General features: G+C 46.4%; 1 protein-coding gene across 6 annotated transcripts in view; it reads right to left on the bottom strand.

Moving 5' to 3' along the window:
* Nucleotides 1–955: 955 nt before the first annotated feature.
* The window catches only part of gripap1 (GRIP1 associated protein 1), a 30,966-nt gene continuing 20,746 nt past the window's right edge, over nt 956–11,175 (bottom strand). For 5 of the 6 annotated variants that reach the window (XM_037103312.1, XM_037103314.1, XM_037103315.1 and 2 more), the window contains 5 exons: nt 9,843–9,973; nt 8,937–9,053; nt 8,345–8,438; nt 4,072–4,244; nt 956–3,978 (listed from right to left, as the gene is read on the bottom strand). In XM_037103312.1, the coding sequence (XP_036959207.1) occupies nt 3,898–3,978; nt 4,072–4,244; nt 8,345–8,438; nt 8,937–9,053; nt 9,843–9,973 (596 nt within the window). In that variant the 3' untranslated portion in view covers nt 956–3,897. Of the gene's footprint in view, nt 3,979–4,071; nt 4,245–8,344; nt 8,439–8,936; nt 9,054–9,842; nt 9,974–11,175 lie in introns of those variants that run through there. The other variant, XR_005075928.1, reaches the window with a different exon arrangement.

Raw genomic sequence — 11,175 nt, 5'->3', positions numbered from 1 at the left:
GAAGATCAAAAGAAAACATATAAAACAATTTGTGCACAACACCTGCGTTAGACTTTATGTACTCCAGGACATAGACGTGGCCGTGCAGCTTAAAGGCTCGTTTCAAAGAGACGGAGAACGTCGAGCCGTCGGACAGCCGCCAGATCGAATGGAACAAAAGTACCAGGATTCATTGAAGTTTCAGCAGATTTTAGGAGTTAATAAGAGAGAACAAGAGACACTACGAACCAGATGAAGGTCTGAGGACTGTTGTCATTTAACTTAATCTAAAGTGAAGCTGGACAGCATGCAAGTGTTTCTCCTGATGGTTAATCAAGAAATTTAACTTCAAGTGTTGAAACACTTCAAACATGTGGTCCAGGATATAGACAGATCCCGACAGGAAAAGTTCCACAAACGACATGTTTCTATCAGCAGAGATTAAAACAGAACAAAAGATCCTGAATGTGTTTAATAAAGATGATTCGATGAGTTCAGCTGAAAGTCTGAAGTTTTCTAAAACAAATTCAGGTTTTATGAAACGGCTCAGACGTCAGAAAAGTCTCGTGGAGGATTAAAAAACAGCGTCTGGTTTAAAGATTCATGAGAAAAGATTGTGAAACAACGTTGGAGTAAAAAAAACTGGGGGTGAAACGTTTGAGGCAAATCTGTGAATTTCAAAATAAAAGTCTGTTTATCAGAGTGTGATCAAATTTCATTTTGGCGTCAGATCGACTTTATGTTGCAACTCAAAATGAAAAATGTTCCTTTGTTAATTTCCTCTTCAAGTTTTCCATTTTAAATGACTCTGTACACTTTCTAAAACTCCTCACTTTTCTCAGTTATGATGTATTTAATGTTATTCATTTATTAGACCAATAACAGTGAGGGGCTCTGGATACTTCCTGGAAACATTGCATGCTTATTGTTGATTTTCCAGTTTAAAGTTGAGCAGAGAAACAACGGACACGTCGACGTCCTCAGACAGAATTTTATCATGTTTTCAGGTCGTTACAATAATTAGCGTCATGATCATCCTCAGTCTCATAAATAGATCCGTTGATTCTTCATACAGTTAAAGTCATATCACAGCGTGTATATACAGATTTAAACATTACAAACAAAAACAAAGCAACAAGCGAGTCGCTGCCCAGCATGTAGACTGATCCCGTTCAGTCTGCTGCTGAGAGAGAGAGAGAGAGAGACAGAGAGAGAGAGAGAGAAGCTTCAGTGTGTTTTCAGTGCAGCTCGACCGCTCGTGGAGGTTTTACACCTGTCAGGTGTTTTCTGTCTGAACACCAGAAGCTCCACTTCCTCTCCCTCACATGGTAAAGCCTTAACATCGGACTGAAGTGTATATTTTTTGCAGTGTACAAACAAAAATAAAGCAGAAATATACAGGCAACAAAAACAAAGTCTGGTACAAGTGTAATGTCCAGGATGTAGTCAGAGCCTGGTCACTAGAAGCAGCCTGTGGCAGACATTCAATCCAGGATGTAGTCAGAGTCCAAGACATGAGACAAGGCAGAGCAGACAGGAAGTGTTCCACTGTCACTTCCTGTCACGATAAACTGTTTTCAAACAAACTCACAGAACAGAAGCAGAGATACATCCAAATAATAAAAGCAGGAAGTAGACCCGGCCCGTCAGATGAGTTACGTTGTTTATGCAGCTTGGAGAAATGGAAATGTTACAGTGCAAGGTAAGTTACAGTTCATGTGATCCAAGATATAGACACGGCCCTGAAGATAAACAGCTGAATCATCATGAACCAATGAGACAGACGATGATTGATCAGGTTCTCGGAGGACGGAGGCGACACGCAACTCCTCATTTTCAGTTTTCATCCACAAGACAAATAAATTATAAAGCTGCGACTCGTCCACTGATTCTCAGATTCTTAATTAATAATCAGAATGTTGCTGAAGCTCATCTCCAGTTTTCATGCATTTACTTTTTAAATTTCAAAACAACCGATAGGCTGGTGAACATTTCTCTGAACAATAAGTCCTAATTACAGTATATGGATGAGGACTATGAATCCAGCAACTAGTCCAGGCCATGATCCATTCTGCATCAGAGTGTAAGAAGAGTAATAAATAACAGAACAGAGGCGGCTGCAGAAACATGGATTCTCCATCGAGCTACTGAGGTCAAAAACATGCAAGACCAGGAAGTAGCCATGACCCACTGTATGAACAGTTGATAAATGACAGTAAACATGAGTACAGTATGTTGGTGCTCCATGATGTAGCCATGGCCGACTAAGTTTAAGTTGATCACCAGCAAAGTTTCATAATAACGAGAATTTATCTGGAGATCTGCACAGCGATCGCTCCGTCGCACTGAAGGTTCAGAAGCTCCGGTGTTGACCCGACATGTATAGCCGACACGTGAAGCTCGAAAGTTTTACGTCTCCTGACGATACCGACTCTAAAACAAAAACCATGTTCGACATCACAAACACGTCAAAGAAACGGGAAACGGCAGAAAGCAACGTCATCAGACTTTACGATGGTGGAAGTAGCTACAGAGTGAGACATCGCACTTCTTTCCCATCTCTGTCGAGTCGCACATGCTCAGTAGCAGCCGATGTGACGCAGGCGTGACGCAGGCGTGACGCAGACGTGACGCAGACGTGATGCAGGCGTGACGCAGGCGTGACGCAGACGTGACGCAGACGTGACGCAGACGTGACGCAGGCGTGACGCAGACGTGACGCAGGCGTGACGCAGACGTGACGCAGGCGTGACGCAGGCGTGACGCAGGCGTGACGCAGGCGTGACGCAGGCTCTTTCTACTGTTTTGCTTCAGACTCGGGGATGTTGAATCAGATCTAAAAGTTTTAACATCTTTGATGCCTCGTGTGTGTCCTGCTTCTGTGTTGAACGTTAACTGTGCACGTCGCCAGATATTAACGTGATGTTTCAGTAGGATGCGTGAAAACATCGTGTGGTTGTTGTTTCCATCACAGCTGATGGTCGGCTCTTCCTGCAGCATCGATGACGATTATATTCATTCACGTTAAAGTCAACGATGTTCGCAGGTCGTTGTGTTTCAGTTGGTAAGAACAGGAGATGAGAGTCAGTTTAGTTTAGAGGAGCTGAACTGTAACTCGTCAGTTTAGTCTGAGATAAAAACGTATTATTGTTAACGCAACGTCCACACGGGGCTTTCAGTTTAAACTCATGGCCTTCATCAACAGCTGATGTTGCTTTGTCCTCATGAAGATGATTCAGAGAAACCTGATAAAAAGAAACCCATCTCCATGACAACCGAGAAAACACCTTTTTCCACTGCAACGATAGAATCAAACAAAAACTTGTTTACAGTCAGCAATCCAGGACATAGACAGAGCCCAGGTCATTAGTGTGATTATGTTGCAGATAGGAAGCTCAGGAAGTAGCCAGATCACAACAGCGTTACTGCACACAGGAACCAATGAAATGACTCCGTTAAAGTACAAGGCATGTGTAATCCAGGACGTAGCCAGGACCCAGCAGACAGACATCAGATTCTTACAGGTGAGTTTAGTCAGCGAGTAGACACCACCGAGGCTCTGTGACATGTGTTTCCAGGTCGTAGCCAGAGGATCTGAGCGGTGCAGTCTAATTACAGTACATTCAATAGCGACATAAATGAGCTGAGCACAACTTTTCCATTCCCTCCAGTTGTCTGACTTCCTGTTTCCTCCCTTCATTCATCTCTTCACCAAAACACAGGAGGGTTAAATTCCAGAGTTCCAGAGTGAAATCATTGGGCTCCAGTCAGTAGTCAGAGCCCACAGCAGGTCTTAGGTTGATGAATCCAGAGCAAAATGTTGTTTCCAGGTGTTAGTCTGAGCCCGGCCCACATCTTCCAGTTGAGGTGATCGAGAGTGACAAGAAGGGAAAGGACGGATGGAACCAGGCGATAGTCTCATCCCGACCCGGCCGCACCGCCACCAGGACTGCCCTCTTTACTGATACGGACTAATTCCTGGGACAAAACCTCCAGGTCCTGCAGACAGGAATGACATCATGTTAACTTTAAACATGTTGGTCTCCATGACAACCAGGGTCCTTGTGGTGTGTGTGTGTGTGTGTGTGTTACCTTCTGCAGGTGCATGTTCTTAGTCAGCTGCTCCTCCAACATGTTCTGCAGCTTCTTGTTCATCTCTCTCAGATTCTCGTCTCCTGGTTTCACCAGATCTCTGAGGACCGAACCCAGACCTCCTCGCTCTCCCTGAGAGCCTCCGTGACCTCCGACCGCAGCGCCCGACACATCTGAGGAGAGACGGCTGATCATTCTACCAGATCAATGAAAACACCTGTTTCTGACTGAGCTCCTCTGACGTCCTGTCGGCTGCTCAGGGAAACAGAAAGTTCACAGGTTCCACCTGCAGCAGGCGCCGCAGAACCAGAACCACAGAGAGCAGATCCAGCTACTGAAGACACACAAACTCAGATGCTCACAGTGACGAGTCAGAACCAAGAACCCAAGTTATGAAGCCATTTTTTTCAGTAGTCATACTGTATCGACATCACGGTCACATGACTGAAGAGTCTTACTGCACAGTTACTATCCAGGTTTTCTATAAACTGATCAGTGTCCAAGTTGTAAAGTCAGAGTTAGAACAGTGTGGAGCTAAAGTGGCCTGTAAAGACGGACTAGTGAGTAGATGAGTCTCCGTGTTGCTGTGAGGACGTTTAATGTCCCCGACAACCTCTGTAGCCTCATTCAGACACTTGTTAGCAACCGCTAACTGTTGTTAGCACATGAAGAGCTTCAGGATTAATGCTAACATGCTAACATGCTAACAGATTTCAGGGTTCATTCCTGCAGCACTTTATAAACCTGATGAAACACCACAAACTGCTGCTTTAAACAGTGTCTCCTGGACATTTTGCTGTGATGACAAACACACACACACACACACACACACACACACACGTCACGACTGGAAATGAAAAGAAACAGAAGCGATTAAACGCCAGCAGCCTGAAGAATCCGGTCCAGTCCGACTCTGAGGAGCTTCAGATGGCAACAGAAATAAAAGCATGTAGTGTTTTTAGTCCAGCTGGAAGCCTGAAGAGACGACAGATGGCAGAAACACAGACTGCCTGGATACAGACACACTGGAGCTACGTGTCTGACCCATGAAGCTGGAGGATGAAACGCTTCATCCCAATTTAGAGACAAGAGGACGGTGAGGAGAGGAGGAAGGAAACGAGGAGAGGAGGAAGGAAACAAGGGGAGGAGGGAAAGAAGCGAGGAGAGAAGGATGATACTGTTGTAAAGCTACCAAAACCATCTCTCTCTATTACAGAGGCTGGTCATCACATCTGATGTCATAGAATTAGACTGAAAACACATTCAGAGTGTGTGTGTGTGTGTGTGTGTGTGTGTGTGTGTGTGTGTGTGTGTGTGTGTGCTGACTGTGCAGCCTGTAAATATTTAACACCTGTAACTGTTTACCTGCAGTGAACAGCTGGACCAGCTGAGAGAGCAGGCGACGCTCGGCTGATCACAGAGCAGCTCGGACTGTTGCTGATCGCTCAGATGTGATGATTACTGCAGGTCAAAGTCTGAATCTGATATTACAAGTGTCAGAGCTGCCGACGTGCCCTGAAGCAAGGCACCAGCTGTACAACCTGCTGCAGGTTACAATAGCTGTGACAGCTGGTAACTAAAGGTAAGTGAGCACCGGATGTATAGGAGAGTGTGTGTGTGTGTGAGAGTGTGATACACACACACACACACACACACACACACACACACACACACACACACACACACACTCAGTTTTACTGCCCATTAGATTTACCATTACTCCCGTGTTAATGGCGGCAGGTGGAGGGAGGGGCGGGAATGAAACCAGTCAAACATGAAATTGAAAACGGCATGAAAAGGAAAAAAAAACAGGACGGAGGAGGCGAAGGAGCGCCGGAGGAAAGGTAACCACGAGTACAGCACGGTTCACACGCAGTCAAACGCCGACAGGCGTCAGCTCAGGTCAATCTACGGTCGCTGGTTCAAAACCACAAGCTGCGTCTGTTTGTTTCTGCCTGAAATCAAACATTAAGTTATGAATTGTTAAATTGACCCCAAGCACGTGATGACATCATTACGTCACACCGCGGGGAGTCCAGGTCTACATGCTGCAGTTTAAATCCATCAGGAATAAAAACTACGACAGCCAGAACATTTATTCTGTCTGCAGCTGGAAGCCACGACACCTGACAGACCACGCAGTACGCACCTGATGACATCATTACGTCACATGACAAGCGGTGTGGTGGTGCCAAAAGATTTCCTTCAAACGGCCGCAAGAAATCCATTTTACATCTGAACTAAAACTCACAACAGCCTGAACACTGATCATCTTTCCAACAGAAGACTTGAGACCATGTCCACACACGTTCCTCCGTCTTCCTCAGCATCATTTCAACAACATCTGCATCCAAACAGATCCACTGGAAACGACTCAACACGCTGTAGTTCATATTCCAGCCTATAGGTGGTGCTTGAAATTCACCAAAAACAAGAGAAGAAGAGACGGCGCATGCTCATAAAGCTTGCACGCTGTTTACAAACAGTAGAAGAAGAAACTGAACACAAGAAGAAGAAGAAGATGAAAATGGCGCGTTGGTCGCAGCAGCAGAATATTCTGCTCTAGTAACTCTGATGACTCAGTATCTTCTGCAGCACCAACACAAGCATGTAGTCCGCCATTGTTGTAGTTGTTGTTCTGCGACGTCGCGGGGTGAAGAGGTGGAAGGCTGATGCAGATTGACCATCAACACGAGGGCGGCGTTTTCATTTTTCCACCCTGAGAACGTGTGAGGTCACACAGCAGCGTCTCCATGGAGACGGCCTCGGAGTCTCTGGCCGCATCACGTTGAGTTTTGCTCTCTCAGCTGGATGGATTTTACTCTGCGTCTGAATGTTTCCTCAGAAAACATGTTAAATGTTGATTTTTCGGGGACGCGGTGGTTGGATGTGAACCTGGACCAGGTCAGACCGCCTGGTGTGGCCTGGTGGTGTTTAGGGGGCAGGTCCATCTGCAGGCTCATTTCAGATTCAGGTGAGAATGGAGTAAATAATTCAGAGTTCCTCCTCCTATAGGTCGATGACAGCAGCACTTACAGAGCTGCTGACGGCTCCAGAACATGTCGGAGCTGACAAACGCAAACAGAAACTCTCGTCTGGACTCCAGCAGCAGCTTGAATCAGAGGATGTAAAGACGTTTACAGGAAACAACTGGATGAAAAATAAAGATGGTCGATCAGTGTTTCATCCTCAAACATTCAGTTTCCTGTCAGACGAGGAAGAAACAAGATCTCTGACTTGATATTTAGTTTTACAGCATTTTGACTTTAATTATGAAAACTAAAATCATCACCATGATCAATAAAAGGTGTGGAAGAGAAGGTGGGAACCAGAACAGACCAGTGTTCTTATTAATGGACAGTCTGTTATTGATTATCTATTAACATGCAGGTCTGAAGGAACGGGCGGTTCAGAGAGAGGGAAACACATCACACACACACACACACACACACACACACACACACACACACACACACACACACACACACACACACAGTGGAGCAGCTAAATATAGCATCACAGACGTTCACAGTGAATCTAATAACTGCCGGTCGTCTAATTTCCCTCCTGAAGAGTTCAGATATGAACTCACAGCTTCCTTTCATTGATACTCACCGATCGTATTAATTGATCAGTGTGATCGTCACATCAACACATCAGGTCCAGTAACTGTTCCTGCAGAGATAAGAACCTCCTCCAGGTCCAGTTGGTTCTGTGTAAACGTGACTGAAGAACCAGGGGCTCATTGTACAGTTACTGATGATTGATTGATTAATATACAAAATACTGATTATCAGAAATCAAGGATCCAGTTTATTTTATCATCAGTCTGTCTAAAAGTTCACAGATACCAATAACCAGAAAAATGCTGAATATCAGCCTGATAATCTGTTCTGATCCAAAATTAAATCCAACGCGGAAGAGCTGTAAAACTTTTCATCCAGCTGATCAGCAGCTTCACAGAGACACAGAACCAAAACCTGCAGCACAAGTAGAGATGTTCCAGACCCATAATGCATCTGGATGAACGTGTCACTGCTCACTTCCTGTCAGATAAACAGACACGACTCTGACTGACCGACACACAGCGATCAATAAGACACCAATCATCTGGACGTCATGTTCGTCCCTCCATCCAAGTGCTGACAGACGTCAATCAATCACTTCTTTGATCGACAGACAAACGTGAGACAGAGATCAGCTGACATCAGCACCTCGCCACACTGAAGAGACATGAAGCGTGTGTGTGTGTGTGTGTGTGTGTGTGTGTTACCTATGCGGCTGTCCATCACGTAGGTCTCTATGATGGCGCTCTTCCTGCAGATGTCTTCAGCCATGGACGAACAGCTGACCTCCAGATGTTTCACCTGAAGGAGAAGAAGACCGTTCAGACTGAGTACTCTGATGTTACTGCAGTAAAACTACTCTGTTACTTACTACAAGTCAAAGTACAAACGTATAAAATAACTAATGTGCTCATCACTAACATGTATAAACACATCAGCTTCATTAGATGATATATTTTGAAGATGAAGTTATTTTTTGTTGCAGAAAATGGAAACATTCAGGTGAACTCTGCTGACCTGAACGCAGGAGTCATGTTTTACTAAACGGACTCCTGCAGCGGCACAGAACCAGAACTTCCCTGTGTTTTATGTGAGGTGGAGTTCGGACATTAAAGATGATCAGCTGATGAATTATTGAACTGGAACCAGCAGGACTATTGAACAGATAGTAATAATTCATCTAAAAACAGGCCCAGCTTCTCACTGGTGACCCGACTGTCGACTCGCAGAGCCGAGGACGCCGCCAACGTTGTGGTGGTCTGACACACGGTTGCCATGGTAACAGAGGAGACGCCTCACCTTCTCCTCCAGCATCCATTTCTCCTGCTGAACCTCGGCCAGTCTCTGGAACAGCTCTCCAACCTCGTCATCAGATAACTCAGCGGGACGCTGAGACTGAGGGCTGCCGCCTCCAGACTGACAGACAGACACACACAGACGATACACATCAGCTGGCTCAAGGGCACTGAGGCAGCAGACTTTACTGACAACTCACACTTACACAAAAGTCAGGACTTCTTTCATTAGTGTGTACGAAAGGTTATAGCTTCTGATGAGCAGGTCGCTTCACATGGTGAACGTGTGTGTGAATGTGTGTGTGTGTGTGTGTGAATGTTGACTTGAGTACGACACACATCTGAAACAGGGTCTGAAAATATGAATAAAAAAACTAAAGTGATTTTACAGCTCAGGGGGCTGATGGGAAATGATGCAGCACTGAGATGACACACACACGTGCACACACACACGTGCACACACACGTTGCTGTCATGTGATGCTGTTGCTAATGACGACTGAACCACCACAGTAAACTGACCTGACAGACAAACTCAGGCACAAGAAGTGAACCTTCACTATTTACAGTGTTTCTATCAATAGACACACACATACACACACACACACACACACACACACACACACACACACAGCTATAAATATCAGACTTCAGAGACTCCTGAGAGAAACTAACTAAACGGTAACAACAGAAACAGTGAAGATGGAGGTAACTGTAATGTGAGAGAGATGATGGGATGTTACAGCTCAGCTCATTATCACTACGTCACCATGGTAATAGATGCTATAACAACAGAGGTCTCAGAGGTCACGACCCCGACCGTGAGGTCACATGACCTCGAGGAGAGGGAACAAGGGAACGATACCTTGTGTTAACACGACGAAGCAGACTGTGCTTTTGGCTCCACCCACCTTGTTCTGATTGGTCGGCTGAGCCTCCTTCATCATGTCTCTGTAAGAGAAGGAGGAGACGGAGGACGAGTCTCCAGTCTGCTGAGTCCGGCTGGGACTGTTGATCTCTGACAGGACCAGCTCCTCCAGACCTGCACAGACAGACCGGATCATCCTGATCAATAACAACAAATATACCAGCGCGCCGGCCCTTTAAGACTCCTCGCCATGAACACGTGAGGAGCTGAAACAAAATGTCTGACCTGAAGCTCACTGACAGAAACACTAGACTGACAGCAGGACCCTGCTGGAGTGTTTTAGATCAGCATCACGTTAAAACATCATCGATCTGTTATTCATGTCAAACTCAACACACTGGACCGTCCCTTTAATGCAGCGGACCGTCCCTTTAATGCACTGGACCGTCCCTTTAATGCAGCGGACCGTCCCTGTAATGCAGTGGACCGTCCCTTTAATGCAGCGGACCGTCCCTTTAATGCAGCGGACCGTCCCTGTAATGCAGTGGACCGTCCCTTTAATGCAGCGGACCGTCCCTTTAAGACACTGGACCGTCCCTGTAATGCAGTGGACCGTCCCTTTAATGCAGCGGACCGTCCCTGTAATGCAGTGGACCGTCCCTTTAATGCACTGGACCGTCCCTTTAATGCACTGGACCGTCCCTTTAAGACACTGGACCGTCCCTTTAAGACACTGGACCGTCCCTGTAATGCAGTGGACCGTCCCTTTAAGACACTGGACCGTCCCTTTAATGCAGCGGACCGTCCCTGTAATGCAGTGGACCGTCCCTTTAAGACACTGGACCGTCCCTTTAATGCACTGGACCGTCCCTTTAAGACACTGGACCGTCCCTTTAATGCACTGGACCGTCCCTGTAATGCAGTGGACCGTCCCTTTAAGACACTGGACCGTCCCTGTAATGCAGTGGACCGTCCCTTTAATGCACTGGACCGTCCCTTTAAGACACTGGACCGTCCCTGTAATGCAGTGGACCGTCCCTTTAAGACACTGGACCGTCCCTGTAATGCAGTGGACCGTCCCTTTAAGACACTGGACCGTCCCTGTAATGCAGCGGACCGTCCCTTTAAGACACTGGACCGTCCCTGTAATGCAGTGGACCGTCCCTTTAATGCACTGGACCGTCCCTGTAATGCAGTGGACCGTCCCTTTAAGACACTGGACCGTCCCTGTAATGCAGTGGACCGTCCCTTTAAGACACTGGACCGTCCCTGTAATGCAGCGGACCGTCCCTTTAAGACACTGGACCGTCCCTGTAATGCAGTGGACCGTCCCTGTAATGCACTGGACCGCCCCTTTAAGACACTGGACCGTCCCT

This window comes from Acanthopagrus latus, chromosome 7 (genome assembly GCF_904848185.1).
Source record: "Acanthopagrus latus isolate v.2019 chromosome 7, fAcaLat1.1, whole genome shotgun sequence".
Lineage (NCBI taxonomy): Eukaryota > Metazoa > Chordata > Actinopteri > Spariformes > Sparidae > Acanthopagrus > Acanthopagrus latus.
The sequence above is the reverse complement of the archived record's forward strand: the minus strand, read 5'-3'. Positions and strand labels throughout refer to the sequence as shown.